The sequence below is a fragment of the Eublepharis macularius genome, chromosome 3 (assembly GCF_028583425.1).
Source record: "Eublepharis macularius isolate TG4126 chromosome 3, MPM_Emac_v1.0, whole genome shotgun sequence".
Lineage (NCBI taxonomy): Eukaryota > Metazoa > Chordata > Lepidosauria > Squamata > Eublepharidae > Eublepharis > Eublepharis macularius.
This window is the reverse complement of record NC_072792.1, coordinates 1949597-1974541: the sequence shown is the minus strand read 5'-3', so window position 1 is coordinate 1974541 and position 24945 is coordinate 1949597. Positions and strand designations below refer to the sequence as shown.

The 24945-nt window shown below is 44.6% G+C and overlaps 1 protein-coding gene across 2 annotated transcripts in view; it reads right to left on the bottom strand.

The window, feature by feature from the left end:
• Positions 1-24945, bottom strand: part of UVSSA (UV stimulated scaffold protein A) — a 93858-nt gene that overhangs the window by 56667 nt on the left and 12246 nt on the right. For both annotated transcript variants that reach the window (XM_054974735.1, XM_054974736.1), the window contains one exon: positions 13565-13667. In XM_054974735.1, coding sequence (XP_054830710.1) covers positions 13565-13667 — 103 coding nt within the window. The remainder of the gene's footprint in view (positions 1-13564; positions 13668-24945) is intronic.

Below are 24945 nucleotides of genomic sequence, written 5' to 3'. Positions count from 1 at the left end.
AAATAAATCTGGGATTCTCTGATGCGTCTTAGCTGGATCAGAGAATCTTTCCTGGATTTCAGGAATCTTGAATCCCTAACATTTGGATCTGGATTTCCTTGATTTTGGTGTGTGTGGGGTGGTACACACTCCTAAGAGCAACTGCCATGCAGATAGGCCCTGTAAGGTCAAGTTAAGTGTGGTTTTTACTTTGCGTAATTATGCATTGTTTTGATTCTTGAAGAGCTCCTGCATGTTTGTTTTTGCCACTTTTCCACAAGAGTCCCCATCAGGCCTTGACTCTGGCACGCCTTTCACTTTCCATCTGTGTTTTCAGACATGGGGGCAGCTTCTGACTGCTAGTCCCACGCAAGGAAAAACAGGGTTTCTGGCCACTACTGCCTCAAAAGCCTGGGAACCAGCAGAAAGAGTAGGAGGTCATGCCTAAACTAGTTCCACTGGGAAGAGATGATCTTTCTAGAGTGAACAAGGTGGATCTCCCGGGCCTGGGCAACAAGACCTTTAATCCAGCCCTTCCAAGAGATCCATCAGTGGACTATGAGGTGCATAAGTGGAATCCTGCCATGTTAGCATCCCACCAGGGAAAGAACTAGAGTTACAACAATAGCATTTCCCCTAAAAGGTCAGGCGGCCCAATAATGTAATTAACACTGTTAAATTTCCAGCAGAAAACCCAAGCTCCAGGAGGGGCTTACGACGGCCGGCACACCTGCCTCTTTCTCAGGTGGAGATCTCCACATCTTTTCCTCCTCTGGAGATCTTCCTGAACCTCTTCCATTTCAGTGACTGGAGAGATGCCATCACCGTCAGACGCAGCAGAGCTTTTACCGCTTCCTCTGTTTCCCGTGGACTAGTTTCTTATCGCCAAGCAGACTGGCTGTATTTAAGGCCTGCTGCTTTTTCATATTGTAAGCCACTTTGAGTCCACGCCCACTGGAGAAAAGTGGGGTAAAATTATCCAAATAAATAAACGGAATTTTTAAAAGTCAGCCAACCGGTAGCATGCCTGTCCGTTGACGTTGCTCTTTCTTTGCCCTCCAAGCTTTGAAGGAAACCTACTGTGCCCTGCCCGGACAGGGAGATGGAGCTTCTGCTGTACCCCTTGCCTTGGCCTCCCCCTTTTGTGGAGCACAAAGCTGGTGCTTTGTCACTGCTTGACTTGGCCAGTTCTCCACAGCAGCTGATTGTACTATTCCCCTCAAATCTTATGTCTAATTTTACCCTCTTCAGTTTCTCATTAGGTCTCAGCTGGCAGAAGAGTTTTGCTGCTCTGTCAGCAGATCCCTGTATACATGGGGATCACTCAGTGCTCACATCTGGGGGAGGGACATTGCTTTAAACCATCATCCTTTTTAGCAGAGGACTGGGAGGAAGCGGAAGCGTGCTGAGGCTATTCTGCTATAAATCTGGGACAACTGGAAAGCAGGGAGGGACACCATCAACAAGCTTCCAGTTCAGAAGCAGGGCCATTCCATTGTGGATTTTTTTAAAAAAAGAATCATTTCATTGAAGTCCATATGAGTCCTAATCGGTGTACATTCATATTGAGTCACAGAAACATCACTGCTATCAGGTGGCTATCTAGCCTCTTTTTAAATCGCTTTTAAATCCTGAGGAAGCCCGTTCCGTTGAGGAATCATTCTCTCAGAAAGGTCTTCTGCATGTTTAGCTGAAACCTCTGTTGCTTTAATTTTAACTCTCTGAGGCAACAAAAAACAACTCCACGCCACCCTCTATATGACAGCCCTTCAAGTACTTGAAGATGGCTATCATATCACCTCTCAGTCGTCGCCTCTCCAGGCGAAACATACCCAGCTCCTTCAACCTTTCCTCATAGGACTTGGTCTCCAGACCCCTCACCATCTTTGTTGTCTTCTTTCGAACATGTTCCATCTTGTCAAAATCCTTCTTAACCTATGGTGCTCAAAACTGAACATAGTACTCCAAGTGAGAGCTAACCAGAGCCGAGCAAAGTGATACCATCACTTTGCGTGATCTGGACACTACTTTTGTTTATACAGCCCAAAATATCATTTGCCTTTTTAGCTACCACATCACACTGCTGACTCATGTTCAGTGTATGTTCTACTAAGACCCCTAGATCCTTTTCACACATATTATTGCCAAGACAAGTCTCCCTCATCCTATAATTATACATTTGATTTTTCCTACCTAAATGCAGAACTTTGCATTTATCTCTGTTGAAATTCATTTTATTTGTTTTAGACCAGTTTTCCTGTCGGTCAATATCATCCTGAATCTTGATTTTGTCTTCTACTGCATTTCCTACCCCTCCCAATTTATTATCATTGGCATAATTAATAAGCACCCCCTCTATTCCTTCATCTAAGTCATTTATAAAGACGCTGAACAACACAGGGCCCAGGAACGATCCCTGAGGCACTCCACTCGTCACTCCTCTCCAAGAGGACGAGGAACTATTAACAAGCACTCTTTGGGTGCGATCTGTCAACCAGTTCAAAATCCACCTAATAGTACTAGGATCCAAACCCCATTTTACCAACTTGTGAACAAAGATATTATGTGGAACCTTATCAAACGCCTTACTGAAATCGAGATCAACTATGCTCACATTATTCCCTGGTCCATATTCCTCAGACCCCCCCATATACCTCAGAAATGAGGTAGTGTGACATAACTTGTTCTTGTGGAACCCATGCTGGCTCACGGCCATCCTTTCTAAATGCTCAAGGACTGACTGATGATTTGTTCTAAGACTTTTCCAGGTATAGATGTCAAGCTGATGGGTCGGTAGTAACCCGGATCCTCCTTTTTCCCCTTCTTGAAGATGGGGACAATATTTGCCCGCCTCCAATCTTCTGGCACCTCGCCTGATCTCCAAGAATTCTCCAAGATGACAGACGGAAGCTCTGCAATTACATCAGCAAGCTCCTTTTCCCACTCATCATTAGTGCTCTTATCAGCAGTAATTTGTATCATACTAGTTTTTTTGGGGGTGGGATTGTCTCCCTTCCCCAAGGTAATTCATACCCTGATGATAGCTGGTCTCCGACAGAAACCCTAAGAATTTATTCCACAAGGGACAATTTAAACCAATCCAAGCCATAACCCAATACCTATACCTGCTTCTAAACACAGCAACAGGATGGCATGATCAAAGGCTGCAGACAGATTCAGAAGGAGCAACAAAGCAGCATTCAGATGGAGGTCATCCACTAAAGCCACCAGAGCCATCTCTGTCCCACAGCCCAGCCTGAAACCAGCCTGAAAAGGGTCCAGAGCACCAGAACGATCTAAGAAGACCTGGAGTTCGTCAGCTCCTGCTCCTGAATCGCTTGGCACAGAAATGGCAGACTACAGACTGGGTGAAAATTTGCCACATCATTTAGAATCAAAGAATCATAGGGCAGGAAGGGATCTCCAGGGTCATCTAGTCTAACTCCCTATACAATGCAGGAAATTCAGTTACCTCCCCCGCCACACACACACACACACACACACACCTAGTGACTATTACTGCATGCTCAGATGGCGGCAAAACACCTCCAGGATCCCTAGCCAAACTGGCCTCTGGAAAATTGCTACTTAACCCCAAGGTGGCGATCGGCATTACCCTGGGCATATAAGAAGGGCCACGAAAACCAAACACTGATGCAACCCCTTCTGCCCTCCCCTTCTTAATCTGTCCAGGTTCACAAGAACCAGCACTGCTGTCAGGTGGCCATCCAGCCTCTGCTTTAAAACCTCCAAAGAAGGAGAGCCCACCACCGCCCGAGGAAGCCTGTTCCACTGAGGGACCGCTCTAACTGTCAGGAAGTTCTTCCTAACATTTAGCCGAAAGCTCTTTTGATTTAATTTCAAGCAGTTTGGTTTTGATCTGACCTTCTGGGGCAGTGGAAAACAACTCCGCACCATCCTCTATAGTACTTGAAGACTGTTATCATATCACCTCTCAGTTGTCTCCTCTCCAGGCTAAACATACTGAGCTCCTTCAACCTTTCCTCAAAAGACTTGATCTCCAGACCCCTCACCATCTTCGTTGCCCTCCACTGGATATGTTTCAGCTTGTCTATATCCTTCTGAAATTGCGGAGCCAAAAACGGAACACAATACTCTAGGTGAGGTCTAACCAGAGCAGAGTAGAGCGATACCATCACTTTGCGTGATCTGGAGATTATGCTTCTGTTGATACAACCCAAAATCACATTTGCCTTTTCAGCTACCACATCAACTACCATTTTTGTCTACAGATGATTTCTTAAGTAGTAATCAATACTTTGCTAAGTAGCCACTTACAAGATAAGATAGCCACTTCTTTGAGTGGCTAGGGGAAGGTGCCTTGAGTTAGTGACTGATCTACAAAAGACATCAAGGGCTCATTTATGAGGCGCTTACATGATTTAAGCAGCCAAGATGGGCAGGGAGCCAGAGCACAAACGGTGGCCTTCACAGACACCAGGATTGTGTCAATACCCACCTGTGTTTTTGTGTGTGTTTATAAAATGCTGTCAAGTTGTAGCTGACTTGTGACAACCCCTGCTGGGGTTTTCAAGGTAAGAGACTAACAGAGATGGTTTTCTATTGCCTGCCTCTGTATAGAAACCCTTGATGGACTCCCATCCAAGTACTAACCATCGCTGACCCTGTTTAGCTTCCAACAAAGAGTTTCAGTGTGTAAGCTTTCAAGAATCAGAGCTCCAGACACCCGAAGGTGTCTGAAAAAGGAAACTCTGACTCTCAAAAGCTAACGCTCTGAAACTCTTGCTGGTCTCTAAGGTGCCACTGAACTCAAATCCTGTTATTCTGCTGCAGACCAACATGGCTACCCACCTAATTATGCTCAGCTTCCAAGATCTGACGAGATCGGGCTAGAGTGGGCCGCTCAGGCCACGGTATACATCACTGTAACCAAGTCAAAATGGTCCTTAAGCAAGTCAGACAGTGGATTAAACGTTTCTTCCACCGTGTCTAATTTAGAACTGGCATCTAGATCAGAATGTGTTCGTGCTATTTCGTCAGCAAAGAACTATGCGAAGGTGTCACAGCTATTGTCTGTTGAGACAGCAAAGGTTCAGATTTAGGAGCCAGAAGGTGTTGAGATACCTTCAACAATTAGGATGGTTGTGAACCAGCTGGTGCAATGGAAGCAAAGAAATATTTCTTTGCCACTATCACCGCTGCTTCATAGCTGTGCAGCAGGTACTTGTCTAATTCACTACAAGTTTCCCACCAACCTCTTTCTAAACTTGCTTTTCCCTGCCTCCTCCTGACTGACAGAAGAGTTCCAACCTGACTTGTGACCCAGCAACAGAGGGCTTTTTTGCCTCCAGAATTCTCTCAATCAAACTGCAACACTAGAACAAATCACATTTGGGGTTCATTATAATCAAGAGTCCCTCTGATGAAACGGGCAAAGGCAAGGAGTGGCACGTAGTATAACTACAGGACACATTTTCTCTTTAGAGAAAGCGTTTAGACTGAATGCAAAATGGCCATCCTCCTGCAGAGATCAGGTGCAAAAGTGTAAATAAGGATTATACAAATGAGAGGTCATTAAAAGCCTGGTAATGTTAATTTGCCATGACACCCCTAATGGGTTATGTCTTCACACTTCAGCTGCCTAATCACCTAAATTCTTTTACAAATTTACATTTCATCTTGCATAGGCAAAGTCAAATTGACTACCCCCCTTCCAACAGACCTGTACAAACACTAATTTCTTGCCTTGCATTGTTGTTAAGAACATGCTTTTGTAGCTGTGCCATTTATTAAAATATTGCTGTAATCTTTTAAGTCATGCAAACAACTCAATGCAAAGCAAGGCATTTGCAACTCAGAAGAGATGAAATGCACATTCATCCTCAGTAACAAATGGAATAGATGATCCAGAATACTCCGTTTCTAAAATGTAATAACTGAACTGCTTTTGACATTTCAGGGACAGATGCTATATTAGTTAGTACAGGAAGAATGAAATTGTACTTCCATTTGTGGTGTTTATTCGGGTGCAGAAGAGTTGGGGGAGCAACTGAAAATTGTTCAAACATTTTATATGAGTGTAAGAATAACGATAAGCATTCTGCTATAGTTTTCTAATTAAAACCATATTAATGGCAGATTCAAATTTTTATTTGTTTTTAAGTTAGAACTTAAATTGGTGGATACATCAGGCAGGAAATGGCGATCCTTGTCCTGAAATCAGCATGCTGCTCGACTAGGGGAGAAACCAGGGGCTCCGACATCTCTCTGTTCAAGACAGACTAGCCCACCTCCTGTCCTGGCACCCCCAATGTCCGTTATCTCCGTGTTGTTCTTTCTCTTTTCCTTACCTTTAAACTAGTGACTTATTCCAACTGTCAATTTTATCTAATCAAACGAACAAAGGAGTTATGATGTGTGTGTGTGGGGGGGGGGGGAGGCAGCGACTGGGATTGGTTAGTATAGGCACTGCAGATCAGTGGGATGCAAGTACAACTTAGTCTCCCAAATGAGGTTACTTGGCTGGTGATTAAAAAGCCCTTCCAAATGTTAATCAAAGTACAAAAACAGTTCCACTTCAAGGAAAAATAAATGCCAACAAGCTCTGGAAAAGGAACATGCACTCAAATGTCATCTCTCTTTTGGACTTTGCAGGGTTTTCCACATGGGGCTGTATTGTCAGTTCTGGTCCCATACTGGGCTGATCCCATGATCTCTGAACACATTTGTTTGTTTAATTTTCACTTTAAAAAAAAAAAGATTTTTCATGGTATTTACAGTTCTTTTGAGACCACTTTCACCACGATCTTTTCCTGAAAGCCCACGTGGAGTCCATTTTTCCTTGGGTATAAATGTTACTTTTAGTGTGGTTTGCCCCACCCAATCCCACCTACCCCCAACCCACTTTGTGATGATTGGACTGACAGCACCCACCCCTCCCCCTCCCGTCTTCCTTTCCACCGCTCCCGGGTTTTGTTTTCAATCTTTTTCTTTTTCATTTGCAGAGATATGACTTTTTCCTTATATCTTCAAGGGGGAAGGGGCTAGGGACTTCCTTTTTTTAAAAAAAAAATGAAAGCTGAGAATTCAGAGAAGCTAAATTATAATGATAGATCAGTACTGGGATATGAAATTATTTTTTAAAAAAAACAATGGCAAACACCCTGGTGGTCCAGGAGGGGGGGGCATCTCTGGCACCAGAAGAAACAGCACAATTTGGGGCTCCATCTCAACAGAGGCTGCCTTGCCCCACTGGGGCTAGCCTCTGCCTGCTGGCTCCAGGTTAGCCTGGGCAGGGCTCTCTGGTTTGGACTGGAGTGGGGAAAGAATTAGGTATGGGCGGCAAAGCCTTTTAGGTTTCCCCCATACAAAGACTGGCAGTATATTCATTTTCAATCATTTAAAAAAATCTGGCCCTTATAGTGATGTATGCATGCACAAAAATTAAAAAGGTACGTGATGCTACTGATGACAAGTGCATCCTTGCTTGAAAATCCTGATTATTTAAGGTGCATGAGGAAAAATATAAACTAACTCCACAACTGTAAAAATGCAGGAGGGCAGCTGTACAGAAGAACCATACCCAACCTGATTTCAATGCCTGGGGATCAAGTAAAGGTACCAAGTCATTACTAACCCACCGGGGGGGGGGGGGGCGTCGCAGCACAACGCTTTCTTGGAAGACTTTTTGTTATGGGGTTGCTTGCCGTTGCCTTCCTCAATCAATTGCTAAGAAAATCAGGAATAAGTCAAGTGTACAGAAAAGCCCAATGTGTGCCATGTCACAGCATGAGCACATGTTAAGAAGTGGTGTGCCTGGGCATGTCTGGCTCCGTAACTGTGAAGTAAGAGGCCAACAACTTTATGAGCCTGCCTGCCCGCCAGCCCACAGAAGGACCAGGCCCTTGGGGTATAGGAGTCAGCCACTGAGCATGTCAACGTAAACTCACTTGCATTCACAGGTACATCGATGCAAGGTTTATTTCAAAAGACAGCAAAGCGATACATCAGCCACTTTGACCATAAGCACGGTGGATTAATTTACATCATTAACAAGACAGATGTAAATAACTGACTTAAACATGTTTCTCATTTTGAAATTCATATATTTCCTGTACAAACACACACACACCGAGTGCTTCCTGTAAACATTAAAACTTTTTCATTTACAGCTAAGTAGGGCCTGGTGCCAGGCAAAATAATGTTTCCCCCAGAACATGCAAAGCAAAACGTTCGCGATCCTTGGTGGCAGAGCCAGAACATCCATCCACTGTGAACGGGACAGAGCTCTGAGAGTCAAAGGACGCCAAAGAGAAGAACGCCTCACCTCCAAAGGGCGCAGTGAGATAAATCCTACTGATCGGCAGGACAGCCTCTCCCGGACCCAAGCAGGCAGAAGGACGGCTTAGTTCCCACAACAGGGCTTAGATCTCGCTGAACGTGAGGCTGACGGAGCAGAGCAGACCCCCCCCCCGGCCCCCCTCACCCTCCCCCACTGCATCCCAAGGTGATAGCATGAGGGGGGAGTTGGGGGTGGGCAGTGAGAGGAAGGATTTTTTTTTTTTTTAAAAGGCTGGCTCCTCCTTTCCCTTCATGGAAATCCTCCAGGGATCCAACCCATTAACCTCAGAAATCAAATTTTTCTTCCCTTATGTCCCCCCTCCCAGTTTAACATTTGGTTTATACTTCAGTTTCAAGAAATGTGTGATGTTTATTTAAAAAGTTTTATCAAGCTATACCTGCAAGGAGATCAAGGTGGTGCAAATCTTACTCCTTATCTCTGTTGGACACGACTGGTGTCCCAAATGTCCCTCTAGCCAATCATAATAAGAGACAGACATGGAGTCCTGCAGATGAAGCAATCTACAACCGTTTATTAAACAATGGAGGAACTATGGTTACAGAGAGTAAAAGGTCTCCTCATGCCCAACGCTCATCAAAGCTACAATAGCAATACAAAGCAATTAATACCTTTTGGTTAATTGTAATATTTGTTATTCTATTGGCTCGGAAAACACAGGGTCCCCCATTGGCTCAAGTGGGCGACCACCTCTCATGATACAAGTGTCTAAGGGTATTCTGATTGGAAGAAACGACTTATGTCAACAGCATAGTTACAGCATTACCCAATTGCAATTTATCATCTTATCTGTCCTTGGTGTTATCTCCGGAAGGAACATCTTCCATTCTCACACCTCTCTTTCGTGGGCTTCTCATTCATGCCCATTCCTTTGATCTATGTAACATTGATTAGCGGCGCCCCAATATCGCTTTCTGGCAACCTTGGGGGCTTCAAGCGGAGAATAATTCTCTGGGTTCCGAGTGAGAGAAATGCTCTCCTCCCCTGGAATGTGCTTATAGTTACATTCAGTCCCCCTTCTCCTTTTTGTTGGTTTTCTTTCTCAGCCTTGAGAGATGTTTCTAATCTTAGCTACCTTTCATTGCAACATTTTGCATGGACAGTTTCACAAAGGGGATTTCTGTATCAAGTAAGAAACAGGTGTCAGAAATCAAACAGATGCTCATTAAACTTATTAAGTGTGATCTACCTGATAGCAAACTTCACCGTACTTTGATCATACATTTCACAGTGATTTTACATGTGTAACATACATTCTGCTTTGGTCTTTGTTTCAAGTTTCATTTTCTTGCAAGTTGCGTTACAAATACTACATTAGCTCCTGAGAATAGTAAAAGTGCGTAACAGTGATAGAAGGCACATAAGGTTACATAAAATCTCTTTCATTAAATCCATTTCCCACATCTCTGTTTTACTCACAAAATCACCCTGTGAGGGAGGTTAGGCTGAGAAAGTGGGACTGGCCTGAAGTCACGCAATAAAGCTGTCACTGGAGAGTGGGGATTCGAACCTGGGTCTCCCAAATCTAGTATGGAATCCTACCACTACACCACAGTAGCTCTCAATAAAAGTTTTCAAAAAAATCTGTCCTTTAACTATCACCTGTTTCCCCCATCCTGACAGGAACAGCTACGAATTTAGGAAGCATCACTGATTTCAACAGAAATTCAGAATAGAGAGTTTTATTTAGAAGGACTGTTTTCGTATCGTGTGACATTATTATGTACAGAACAGCACCACAGATTTTAACAGTTGTTTAACTTAGGATGATTCACTACACTTGGCATCTAAGTTCAATATTATTTTATGTCAGGGTGCTTCCAACCAAAGAAACAAGTACCTCTATCTAACACTCCCCTACTGGAAAGCGACTCTATCACTTTAAATACGGCGCCGAACACCGCCTGGGCTCTGGAGTGGCGCCACGCTGGGCCAGACCCCTTCGTCTGCCTTCTTCTAATCAGTGGCTGCACCTTATGTTAGACCTAACTATGAGCGATAGTTCAGGTGACTCAATATAATAAATGAATCATTTAAGAAAAATTAAATCTGTACTACAGATTGTTATATGTTTTTTGGCATAGCAAGGCTGAAGTCTGAAATTAACTTGATTTTTAGTTGCTAAATGAACGCAAAGCCAAATGGGAAAATAAAGACTACTATGGAAGAAGTATTTGTGATTTGTGAACAGGCTTTATTTTATTCAAATTAAAAATTTCTATTCTGTGTTTCTTCTAATCTTAGCTATAGAAAGCACAACAAGTAAACCAGCCAGAGTCTTGATAAAGTACTAAGAAATGGGCTAATGAAAGCAAAGATGGAAAGCTTTAAACCTCACAGCTAAATCAAGACTAAAGGCTTTAATTGATTAATTGGTGTCATTAATCAATGAATGCTTTAAGCACACCTTAAAATTTCCACCTGATTAATCAGAAGAATTAAGTAAAAATTCTGGACTCTTAAAGGGTTTCATATTACACAGACTGTACAAAATTTAATGAAAAAAAATTAAATGTAGTTTTTCCTCTAGTTTGTTTCTACAGCTAAGCTCATTGAGTTCGCCTGGATTTTTTCCACTACCAGCGGAGCTCTCCTCTAAAACAAAAAACAGCGCATCCACGGAAAGAGACGCGCTGTTAGGAGGGAATTCCACAGGACCCGACGCTACGGATGTTCGGCTGGTGGAAGATGATCTTTCTCTGCCTCCTCATTCGCCCAGCTGACAGAAGGCACTGCTGGGCCTCACAGACAAAAGCCAAGTGGAAGGGAAGGAGGACAAGATCGCCCCTTCTCGAATCAGTGGGACCTCTGTAGGAGCCAACCAGGCCTTTCCCCTTTAGCATTAAAAACCCAGCCCCACAGTTTTTCTTTTAACAAGGATCATAAGCATCTGGCAGGGCTTAGCTAAAATTTACGTCAATAAGAAGAACCGGCATGGGGGGGCGGGGGGGGAGTCCTGCTGGCTTTCCAGCAGCGGCTGAAGGCCACCTACGTTACACTTCCCCCCCCCCCTCTCTTCCTGCAGGTATTTCGCATGGGCACGCCCAGAGGCCATCGTCCTTGGGCGCAAGCCGAAAGGGAAGAACCAACCAATGGAAAATGTTTTGAGAAATCTTACAAAGTCAACAGCCTAGAGAGCTGCATGTTATGCTGGTCTAATGACAGTAATAAAATTTCATTCAACCTAGAGAGCTGCTGTAGCACAGTGGTTAAGTGGTTGGGCTGTGAATCAGCATTCTGTTGGTTCAACTGCGATGAGCTCCGCAGGTAGCCTTGGATCAACTGCGCCTTTGAGCCCAACTCCCCGGCTGTATTGTGGAGGTAATAACAACACTGGCTTTGTTCACTGCTTTGAGTGGGGCACTAATCTGTCTAGAAGAGTGGTACATAAGCACACTGTTGTTGTTATTATTATTATTATATAAACATGAACGTCACTTAGTCCAAAAATGGTCCAGAAATAATTAAGGAGACAGAGTTTAAAGAGACAAACTGATTTGTTTACACAAACTCTGTCTTGCACAAACCCTGGTTAGTCTACCCCAGTCTTCTCCACTCCTCACTGCAGGGAGAACACCCCGGCTCCCGAACGCCCTGACAACACTGGCTTCGCTGCGAGCACAGCCTCACTGTGCACAAAGGCCTCTTGCTGCTGATCAGCTGCCAGAAATGGTAGGAGAACGGGGGAGAGGAAGAAAGTGCCTCCTCCTCCTCTTCCCTGGCTATAGAGAACGTCTCCCTTTTCATCTATCTACACTGAATTCCTGGACTTTTAAACACAGAAACAGAACAAGCCCTTTATGACCTTCACTGCCGGGCCTCCGAACTTGTATAAAATTCAGTCCTGCACGAGGCACATTTAACTTGCGTGATAAAATTTATTTTAACAAAAATTAAACCTTACCATTTTTAGTTCACTAGAAGGCTTTCTACAGATGCTATATGGTTAGAACAAAGATCGAAGAGATAAAGGTTATTTGGCTTAAATATACGGTAGTTAATTTTAGATAAAGAATAAAGTATATAGAATTTTAAGGATCATTAATGAGAGTGCACATCTTAATGGCAATTCCATTCCGATTGGGATTTGGAGATACGCATGAAGGCATAAAGGCTATTTTAACTCATGTTGCCGGGGAGGGGGATAAGAGGGGAAAGTGTAATTAACCTCTTTGCTTTGGGGAACGGAGATGTTTTTGAACCAAATAACCCTGTCAGATGCTCACAAAAATGAACATTCCCCAACCATGGCTAGCTTATACAGGACTCCAGACCAATCCAGTAATTTCTCTCTGGACAGATACATGATGACAAACAGCAGATGGCCCTGGGCAATAATTTACATAATATACTGTGAGTGGATCTTTTCACAGTAAGGTTGCTTCCTCGGGAAAGTGGCCACTTGAAGGCGGGGGGCGGGGGGAGAGGTTCTTTTCACAAGGCAGCATTCCAGTAAGTTCCATGATTTCTGGGTAAAGCAATATTAAGGCTTCAACATTTTCTTGGACAGAGCGCTCCCCACCACCTCTAATCAACAGAAAGCTGTGTAGCTTTCGAGTACAGAGGCACTCAAAAAGGAACACGATGGAGATGTTTGATAAACAGGGCAGACGCACAACGTGTCACCCCTGGCCCCAGAGACTGGGCAGGTAATGAGGACTAACATCCTGGCAAAATATTGACTCTGCTCAAGATGTTTGGTCAAAGGAATATATTCATAAAGGAAAGGACTAAAATACTTAAATAAGAATCGTAAGGATCTCGCTCCCCTCCTGCCCTGACACACGGGGTCACAGCTGAGCCAGAGATGTGGCTTCAGTCGCATCGTATTACATGGGCGCCGCGAAGCAGCATCAGTGCAGCAAGCAAAGCAAACTCCATCCTGTGCCGTTAAGTGATCAACAGCAACTCCAAGCCACAAAGACGTATCTTGTACTACACACCTGAGTAAACAGCTATTCCTTTTTAAGTGTCATAGAAACACACACACACACACACACACAACTGCATCTTGGTTCAAAGCTACAGTGGAATAGGAGGAAATAAAGCAAGCCCCTGACCCACGATGCCTCCTGGAGAGTATTTATTTTTCTTTACTCCCCTATCTATGTAATGATTTCCTCAGAGCAATCAGAGAGATTACCCGTACGCCTGATCACTTTATTACTTCATAATGGCTGTTTATTTACTTTACTGCAGCTGTAACATGCAGAGGCGGCGCTTTCCACAGCTGGGCAAACTCACCGTACTCCTTCCGAAGGTGGTCTGGAATGTGGGGCTCGTAGCCTTCCTTGGCAGGTACTTCTACAAACTCCTCGTTATCGCTGCTATCGTCAGAAGCTTTCATCTACAGTAAAACATCAAAGCACCAAAGGCAAAGTATAAACATACAGCCGAGCGGGTGAACACAAACGCCTCCATTAGGACAGGGCAGCCTCCTATAATTTAATTACACACACAGTCAGTGGAGGTCTGCCATCTCAGTTCAGCTCCTGCGTTAGCCTCTGCACCAATCTGTGTGAACACATTTTAGGTATAGTTCCAGTATCTGCAAAAGACATACTTCTTCACTTCCAGTTCATATTTTGACAGGAATGTTCTACGGTACCTGAGGATTTCCTCAACATATACAATGAAATAAATGAATTTTCTAGTTTTTTGGTTTTCTGATTTTACTGCAGTGGCACATGAACGCCTGGAGCTGCCTCATCGCAGGCTCTACTCCGCCTGCCAGTGGCACCTCAGGGCTTTGGGCTGAAAAAGATGGTTTCCAGCCCCCGTTCTGGGGCTTTCTGTAACTGGAGACAGCTGGGACTGGGACTGGGACTGGTCTTGGGGGGGGGGGAGTTGCCTACTTTCTCAGCCACAGCGGCCCCTCCCTCACCACACCTTTAAACCAAAAAGTTACTGGAGTTACCAGGGTATTAACAATATGTACAGCAGTAAGACTGTAAACAGTTAAACACAGAAAACATTAAAAGTTTAGCGGATTTATAAAATTCACATCCACTACACAATGCTCTGCGAACTGCTCGTCTCTCTCTCTCACACACACACACAGAAAGAGAGAGCGAGAGAAACTCACTCTGCCCCAGCCAACGCCAGTTCAAGAAAACACATCTCAAAGAGCTATTTTCATAGTTTAGCACAGAACCCCACCTGGAATTTCCTAAAACATTTACAGAAATAATGCAAAAAGAGGGAGACTGGCTTAGCACAGGTTTCACACCTCGATGAAATGCACTGCACTTAAAAAATGTAAGGAACTGCAATAGCCACAAAGCCGTGATTATACGAGCATCCAAGCCCATTGTGTGAAAACATAGTAAACTGATTTGGCGGCCCCCCTCCTGGGGGCACTCAAAATGTCTGGAAAAATCTGTATGAAAATCTCTTTAAAAATGTCTCTTTGCTTGTGTCTCTCCATGGGTGGGTTGCCTCTTCCTCCTCCTCTGTACTCCCCCCTCCCACCCGCTTCCTGGGGCCAAAAAGCAGCAAAGACTTGCCTCTGGGAGGGCAGAAACCGGTTTAGTGCGCACTCCCGTATTCACACCCGAAATGTCACGGGGGGGGGGGGGGCAGCCTGGGTCCAAGAACTGAGCTGTGACTCATGAAAGCTCATACATACCCGACCACACATTTTGTTAATCTTATCGGTGCTACTGGGCTCTTGCTCTTTTCTATGGCTACAGACAGACTCACATGGCTACACATCTTGACCTAACCCCCTTTTTAAAAGCCTGGAGAAGGGAAGGCTCCAGAGGTGGCTGAGCAGACGCGCCTGTCCCCAGAGTCCTCCTCTGCAGGCTCGGTTTAAAGCTCTTCTTCCCCACTGGAGAGCAAGCCCCCTTCATCTCCTGGTCCCCCCCCTTCTTGGGGTCCTGGGGGGGGTCTTCTCTGCAGTTGGGGGAGGGGGGTCTGGCTCAAGTGAAGCCTTGTTGCCTAGCCAGAGACCGCCCAAATTCTGGATAGGTCCAAAGCGCGCCTGGCTGGAGAGGGGGCGAGCCAGGCTGTTTACATACATACATACATACATACGAAAGGGATTTCCACACACCCTGCATTTCAGCTGCAGTCAATAAAGCTGTGTGCAGAATAAGGCACACATCTGAAAAAAAAATCTAATGGTCAAACTTGAAACAGTTAAGCAACCTTTTTCAAGACTTTCTAAATTTTCCTAATTTTATTTTTGTGGACTACTGACAATGCAGAGGACGCACTAAAATAGTCCTCACAGAAATGCCCCTGTTGCAAGCGCCTAACATGAAGTGAAGTGTCAACGCCCCTGCCTGCTTGCAGGGGCTCCAACTCTGAGACCCTCACAAAGCTATGCTAAGGAATAAGAAGAGGAAAATTCACTTTGTTTAGGCACAATCCATGAGTTGTGCATTTAGGCTCTACAGGAAGCATTAATCATAGGAAACTGTAATTTTTGTTATCAGTCCAACACTAATCAAAAGGGAAACCTGTCACTAGCGCTGACCTGTGAAACGTCCCAATTATACTCTTCGGAAATGACAGGAGCACTTAACTTCCTCACTGAGTAAATGACGACGATCAATCACGTTTGAATAACAATGAGCCACGGAGCTGAAAATTATTTTTTGTATAGAATCTACCCAGGAATTTATGAAAGGTGAAAAGCAACCCAAGGTTTTAGGGCCATTATAGCTTTCAGCTAGAGCACTGCATATCAAACACTAAACAGAATTTATGTGTTTTAATTTTCTAAAAGGTAGATGCGGACTTGGTGCTACAATGCATAATGCCAGATTTTAAATATGGGGGCCATTTTCATAAAATATTATGCTTATTGTCTGCATCCTTGAATTGAGAGAGCATTTTTTATTAAATTTTGTATTTCTTGTAAAAAAAAATTAACTGCTTGCCTAACTATGAGGAATTAAGCCCTTTGATATAAAAGGTTGGTTCTTATATAACTTTAAACAGCTGGTATTTTTCTTCATTTGTTAAGATAAGAGTCATGCAGGTGCCATTGAAAAACCATGGGTCGGTTCCTATCCTACTGCAAATGTTGCAAGTTTGCAGTGGTGATTTTTGGTGCTCCCCTCACAGCAGCTCCCCCCCCTCCCCAACCCCCCCCCCTTTGTGGTTTCGAAGGATGCTTGGAAACAATCAAAGATGCCTCACAGGGACTGCAGCCCAAGAGGGAATAAGCCCAACTTCCCCACCTCCCCAACCCCCAGGAGCAACTTGGAGGCTGCAAGGATTTGCGCCATTCGTTCCACTCACACACGATCTCTCTCTACCAATATATTTAGTTCAAAACATGGCCAGATCTGTGGATATATCCAGACTAGATCCATGAAGAGACAAAACAGATCTCTCTACCAAACTGAAAGAATGTTTAAAAAGTGGTTAAAGAACCCAAACAACAGAGGCAGCGCAGCGCCAGTAGCTTTAGGAAACAAACGCCCTCTCAGATGCCACTGTAGGGGTTATTAGGCAACCACACCGTGCTACCAGCCTTCAAGCCTTGGTTTCTGTGAGAAAGGCTGTTTTGACCTTTGAGGGGAAATTCATCAGGGAAAGGTCCGCCAGTCCAGCCTCAAATTTTCTGGACCAGAAACTTATTTTCTTGCTTCTTGGAATGCGGGGAAAGCCCTGCCACATTCCCACAATGTTAATGGGTCATATACTAGGCGCTTCCCACTGAAGTTCAGAGGGTTCCTCCTTGACTTTGTTGTTATGTTGTGCATTTTTCCTTGTCCATGTGGCTCCCTTACAAAACGGCCACCCCTCCCCCAGACATCACTGCAACTGTACAGTTTTACCCCCATTTGTTTTTGTGGGGGGGGGGTCATCACCACCAGGGCTCAAACCCTTCTAAAGGGAAGCCTGCTGCCTGTCACTCCAAAGGCTGTCCTAAACACTGGGCCACAGGGATCACCAGCAAGGGAGGTACTATTACGTACAGGTCCCTGACAGTTTGATCACGCATTCTGTGGGGAAGGGGAGCAGACCGGGCCATATCAGCATCAGGACTTTTCTGCTAGTGCCACCAAGAGACGACTTCCGTGCAGGAACAAGAGCCAGGGACACTGCGATTGGTGCGCGGTAGCACAGTCGCCGGAAATGCTGTGGGAGCGACAGTCAAGATTAACGTTCTCTTGTTTTCTACCGCAACTATTGTTCCTCTTTTGGTATCACTGAGGGTTCGCAGGAGGGCGATATGTGGCACTGCAACAAGTGCTGGTGTAACAGCTACCAACATAGCAGGACTATAGTTGCAGCTGGCCCACATCTGAGGAGGCTGGATAGCCGAGGGAGACGCATCAAGAGGTCACAGGTTTGTGTTTAAGACACCTGAGCTTGACAGTGCAATCCTCCAAAGAGGTACTCTAGTCCAAGTCCGCTGAAATAAATGGGCTTAGACTGAAGTAACTCTGCTTAGGACCGCACTGTAAGTTTTGCAACTGAAGCCTTTCTACCATTTCTGCTACTTTTCCTCTCCTTTCCCAGCCCCAAATTATCATTCTCCTTAAAGTATTTCTGTGGTGGGCTCAGTTTTCCTTCCGTTAACATGATGTAAAGCCTCCTCAGACAAGTGAACTCTAAACTTCATTTGTCTTTCAGGAGGCTTGATGACTACGCATTTAAAAACCCATTCTATCTTATAAACTAAAAATTAAACGTACTCAGCTGTGATGGTCATCACTGCAGCTGCTATTTATATGCTAATACCCTCTCTGGGAGATCTTGCAAATTATCCCACCGTACCCATATTTCATGGGCATCTACTCACAGCCAGCTAAACATTTTTTTCCTAGAGGAGAGTAGATTTTTGGCCAAGAAATTAATATTTACCACAGCGGAACCAATTTATACAGACAACTTTATGTGAATGCATTCTGAGCTCAGTCATAACGAAAAATAGGGTTAAGTCACCTTAAATGGAGGAAATATAAGCAAATCGCGCAATATCCATTAATAGGAGTATACAAACCTTCTTTAGATCAGAAAGCAATATAGAACTAAAGAAAGTAACTTACTAAGGATAGATTTTTTTTACCAACTGTCTATTCTACCCTTTAAAATCATAAACGTAAATGGCACATTAAGTGAACTACGAGCCGCCTGGTTCTTCCTCCGTTAGAAACGGGCCAGAAATGCCCTCTGTTACAAGCACAAATATAAATTTAGATGAAATCGTTGCCTTTCCTCCAAAGAATTGAAAAGATCCTCACACTGCACAAAAGCAAGTTTGATAGGCTAGTAGTTGTGAGGGAGGAGGACTGGCAGAACTTCAACAGCTGGCTTTATGGTGCCTGAAGTTTGCTGCACCTTGCCTGGCACCTGTGCCCGACCGTGGCTCTTTCCTCCCTTCGGCAGTTCCCCACGCTGAAAACCACTGACTCGCACGTAGGCACCTCCACATTTCTCAGAATTAGCCTGGAAATACTATTTCTGCTTATTTTGCAATAAAAAAAGATGCAGGCGCCTTGCTTAAAACATGCAGAAGTTATTGCCAGTCCTACCGAAGGGTGCTGAATTTTACACTGCTTAAGGCTGCAATTTGGTTTGGGTCATATACGGTTTTAACTCTACCAGTGCAATCCTAAGCAGAGTTACACCAGTCTAAGCCCACTGAAAGCAATGGGCTTACACTGGAGTGACTTTGCTTTGGATTGCACAGTAATTGTTACATGCCGCACATTCTGTAAACCACTTGAAGAAATGCTAGGGTGTTTTTTTAATGCAGAAGCCACAGGCTTCTAAAGGGCCTGCCTTTTAAAACAGTGCTTCACTGCACAATCTGAATATCGCATGAAAAGACGAGATTTCTTGATTTCTCTGACACTTGGGGAAAAATTTCCTTTCCTGCCTAATCCACTCTGCACTTTGGGTCTCTTCCCAAACGCTTTCTATTTCATATCTACAACCACCCTGAGATTCGCCTTCGAGACAGAATGGCCAGGTGAACTTTTTCTCAAGCTGAGGACTGGACCCCAGTTCCCCTAATCCAACACGTGGCTCTACTGGCTCCGGAACAACAGTTGCTAAATCAAAAGCATCAGACAGCATAAAGGAAACCGGCCTAAAAAGAACAGGAAGGAGGGAGACCCAGACCGAGGGCAGAGGACCTTTTAGGAAACAAAAGCATCAATCAGGTCAGATCAGAACTGAAAGAGAGAGGGAAGGAAGCAGCCTTAACAGCAACTCTCCTTACCTGAAGCAGAAGGGTCGGCAACTCTGCATTCACATTCCAGATCCTGCTCGGGCCTCGGTCTGGATTCACACTGAAATAGGCCCAGCTACCCAAAGGAGGTTAATGAATAATACAGAAATGCTGAGATCACCCAGGTGACGCACACCCACCCTGTGGTCCGGTCCTCTGACATGTCCAGATTAGCCACTGGCCAAATACACACAGTCCTCTGGTTCCTGCCTGGACTCACAGCCTTATGTTTTGTATTTATTAACGTTTGGGCCGGTTATTCCCCGCCTCCCCCCCCCCCCCGCAGTTTTGTTATTTTGGTGTATAAGTTCAGCAGAATTCATCACGGTTAACTTCCTGGCACATCTTCAAAAATCCCTCCTAAGTAGCATTGAATGCATTTTATCAGCACCTCCCTACTACTAACCTCTGGCAGATCACTAATAAAAACAGTGCCTTGTTAACATGGTCCTTTAAACCTGAGCTGGTTCAGATCAACCATTTTTGAACATTTTTGGTAGAAAATCGTGACTCTGAGCCTGGAACTGTGAAAAATTTCTATGCACTATATAGCCTACCGGATCTTTCCTTCTTATGCAGACCAGAGGGGAGGGCTCTCCACTTTCTCTGCAATACCACAGTGTGATTTCTGGTTTCTGATCTCAATAGACCATATGAAGGAGTTTCTCAATGAAACCCAAAACATATTTTGCTGCCAGGGTTACAACCACATTTTGAACAGAAGTATATTTAGCCAACTGCACACCAAGGTTTATGTTGCATTCTTAGCACTGCAAGTGCATTGGATTATGCAATTGCAAACATTCAGAAACTTAACAGGTGTCAGAATGGTAATAATTTTATCAGAACCAATGATAATAAATGGTCTTGGACCACTTACATTTAACGAGTTTTTTGGAAAAACAAGTAAGAGAAATACATTAGTTAACAAGAATGTCAGCCACTGATTATTTCCCCCCCATCCTATTTATTTTTATGCTACAGTGATGTTATTGCACTGTTCACCTGCCAAAAGGTAAACAGACTAGAACTATCGTCAAATGAGAAGGGAGCACATAAAATACCCAAGCACAAAAATATCCCTATGTAGGATGCGCTCCCTCTGCTGGCCACTGGAGTAATTCTGGAAAAGTTAACAGGAATCAGTTACTACTTTCAATCTTAGAAAATAATTCTATTTGTTCCTAAAAAATTCTGCAGTGAACGCCTTCGACAATATATCTGCAGTGAAACTCCACAAAAAAATGAAATATTGAAATACCTCTCTCAGAATATTTTCATAGTATATGAACCAAAGTCTAAACAGTCTCAGACAGAAATCTGAAGCCCTGCATCGGAATATCCCAGCTCAAATCAGCAACATTCCCTATCACCTAAATAAATATCCTATTTCTTAGACTATAAATAAGTGCAAGGGCCTAATTCAGAAGGTGGGTTGGATCTGGATGAATTTTTCTGCTAGCAGAAGGAGTGCAGTCACTGCCACCAGACCCCTCTTCCTGCTGTAGACCCTGATCTGCCTCCCCTGCCGTTGCGGAGGGCCCCTCGTCCCTGACCGCAGCATTTCAGGGAGATCAGAGGGCTGCGGCGGGAGGGGAGGGGAAAAGCAAAAATGTTCTGTTCCGCTGACCAAAAATGCCTTGTATGAGCAGGAAACAATCTAGTAATCCAACCCCCCAACAAATATAGCTTTACCAATTTAACTGCTAACTGAGGATCAGACATCAAGACAAAGGGAAGCCAAATGAATGTTAACTATGATACGATTAGATTCCTGAATTGACAGCCCAATGATATAGCAAATGATCTACCCTCCGTGGAGCTGAGACTACTACTGAATAGCTAGAAAAGGAAGCTGTGCAAGCATCTCTAAGGCACAATTTGCCCGAGGCTTTGAGCTCCAAATTCTGTCTTCAGCTTCCAAACACTGCTGAGTATACACACTCCGGTTTGGTGGGATCTGAATTCAGTCTCTGAAAACAATTATCTGCTGTTTCGGGGCTTCAAGTAGAAGGAAGCTTCAAATTAAACTGCAAAATTCAACAGCACGCTGCGTACTTACTGTTACATTTTTAAACTGTGTGAATCAAAGCGGACACAGCATAGAAGCCAGTACTCAAAGAACAGGAAACAAATGCTTGGTCTCAGAAGAAGGAAACGTCTTTTGTCAGTTCAAGTTAACGGTTCTGTGAGCTGAGCAGGAAGATGCTGGATGGAAGTTGTGTTGGAATTCTACTCTGAAGAGATGACTGGCCATGGATAGAGGGAGAAAACAGATGCAAAAGAAAAGGGGCTATAAAATCAACGTAGTCGCACTGCCTAACGACGTAGCTGCCTTTCTGCCAGAACAGAGAGAGGAGAGATGGCGACAAATAAAAGGGCAAAGACGACAGGCTGCAGTTCTGCAACAAGAAGGAAAGCCTCGCTGGCAGAGAAGGGTGATGGGATGCTCCTAGACCTCGCCTGCTTGGATCCTGCACCACTTTTTCCAGAAGAGAACAGGCGCACCTAGAGATGAGTGTACGCAAAAAATAGCTTCGGGGCTGCTGGTTAACATGGGCAGAGAAGTGGTGGAGAAGCACCTTGCTGCATTAGATGTGTACACATCCCCTGCGCCAGATGGGATACACTCGGGAGTGCTTAAAAAGCTGCAGACCCTTATTTAATCATCTTCCAGGCCTCTTGGAGGACAGGTGATGTGCCGGAAGACTAGAGGAGGACAAATGTCATCCCAGTCTTCAAGAAAGGGAAAAAGGACAATCCAGGGAACTACAGGCCAGTCAGCCTGACCTCTGTCCCAGGGAAGATACTGGAACAGATATTCAAGACGTCGATCTGCAGTCATCTGACGGACAACAAGGTGATATAGGGAAGTCCTCAACAGATCCTGCCAGAACAACCTCATCTTCTTCTATGATCGAGTGACAGGCTTGCTAGATTGTGGGAAAGCTGTCGATGTAGTTTATCTAGATTTCTGTAAAGCTTCTGACAAGGTTCTTCACGCTGTTCTGATGGGTAAACTGGAGGACTGTGGACTGGACCCTAGGATGGTTAGATGGATAGGAAACTGGTTAGATAACTGCACCCAAAGAGTAGTTGCCAATGGCGTCATGTCTGATTGGAGAGAAGTGTCCAGTGGAGTGCCACAGGGCTTGGTTCTGGGCCCAGTGTTTTTTCAGTATTTTTTAAATGATCTGGATGAGGGTGTGAAGGGATTCCACATTAAATTTGCAGATGACGCCAAACTAGGAGGCGTAGCAAACACCCTAGAAGACAGAGATTGGATTCAACAAGATCGGAACACATTGGGAAAATAGGCAGATTTGAATAAGATGCAATTTAACAAGGCTAACTGCCGTGTCCTGCACTTGGGTAACAAAAATGCAGAGCATGCGTACTGGATGAGGGATACACTTCTGGGTAGCAGTGTGTGTGTGAACAAGTTCTTGAGGTATGGGTGGATGGGACGCTAAATATGTGCAGTCAGTGTGATGCAGCAACAAAAAAGGCGAACACAATAGGCATAACATTCAAATCATAGGATGTCATCATCCCACTATATAACACGTTGGTCAGGCACCACCTGGAGTATTGTGTGCAATTATGGAAGCCTCACTTCAAAAAGGTCATGGACAAATTGGAATGGGTACAGAGGAGAGAACCAGAAAGGTCAGAGGTCTGGAGACCAAGCCCTATGAGGAAGGACTGGGGGACTTGGGAATGTTTATTTTGGAGAAGAGGCAGTTGAGGAAGACATGATCACTCTTTTAAAGTATTTAAAAAGCTGTCACAGTTAGGGGAGGGAAAGGAACTGTTCCTGTTGGCAACAGAGGATAGGACTCGAAACGGGTACAGAAGGGACTGTACCAGCAAGACATTAGAAAAACTTCACGTTAAGAGTAGAGGTGTGCTGTCTTAGATCTTTGTATGCCATTAAAGGTATTTGAATTGAACTGAACTGAGTAGAGGTGGGCACGAACAGAAATACAAACCGAAGTTTGGCACGAACCTGGCCGATTCATGGTTTGCAAACCAGTGGTTCGTCAGAGCTGATTTCTGACGAACCATCACAAACTTTAGGCCTGTTTGTTTTTCAGTTCATCACTGCAGACAGCCTGGCACCGATCAATCAGTTTCCTAGGCAACAGGGGATGAGCTTTCTGCAGACCTTCTGCTGACCCAGAAATGATGTTTTCATGAAAAAAACAGAGCCGGTTCATGAACCGGGGCAGGTTCATGAATGTTCATGGTTTGTGAAACCACACCACATGGTTCGGGGTTTTTTTTGGTTCGTGCCCATCTCTAGTTAAGAGTAATCCAGCAGTGGAATCGGCTGCCTAGGGATGTGGTGGGCTCCCCCTCATTGGCAGTCTTCTAAGAGTGGCTGGACAAATACTTGCCGGTGATGCTTTAGGCTGTTCCAGCATTGGGCAGGGGGTTGGTCTAGGTGGTCTGTAAGGCTCCTTCCAGCTCTGTATTCTATGATTCAACATTACCTGGCAAATAGGCCAGTCCGATCTCTCTTTGGCCAGAGGTTGTCATAGGTCCACCACGTTCTCCTAACAGCACTGGAATATACTCTCCTCCCAATTACTTCTTTACAGGCTTGGAATAGAGACTGCTTGCGTGTCTGTTCCCTCATTTGTACAATGAACAGAAGTCTTACTCTTTCAGGAACACAGGAATCCAGCCCAGCGGCATTTAGAATCAAGAAAGTGATGGCTGAAAGCAGGAAATACGGACTCCACAATGACAAGGACAGCGGCCTCCATCCTGCACTGTGTTACGGTGGTGTAGTGGACGGTAAAAATAATCAAGAACACTAGAGAAGCAAAAGCAGCACTGGACCCACAGCAATGAGAAACGCCAAGTATCGAAAAGCAGGCCATTTGAATTCTGCTGAAACCCACATGGCCTTGGTCCCTCCTATCTGGGCAACCTCCTCTCCCCTATGCTGCACCATGGCAGCTTCACTCATATGGAAAGGGCCTTCTGCAGATACTGCCCACATACGTCCTTTCTCTGTGGTAGCCCCCACCTCATGGAATGGGCTGCCTGATGAGGTTTGTGGCTTTCCACAAACTATGCAAGATAGAGCTGTTCAGGAGGGCTTTCTACCCGGATCGCAGGGCTGACATATAAGGAGAGACCTTGGTAAGGGACAGAGGCTGCAGACTATGCTACTGGGTGCTCTCTGCTGATGCAGGTACACGCCCACTGAGTAGTTCGATGTTGGTAAAGATATCGTATTAATTACTTGGGCTTTAAATTCAGAAAGGTCATCTATGTGTACAGCCTTCTGCTAGTTTTTCAAATCTGTAGCTACCATACCTTATTGTATGGAAGTCTGAACTGTTGATCATCTTTTTTTTTTCTCTGTGATCGTCCTGTTGTTCATACTGTATATACTTGCAAGTATGCAATT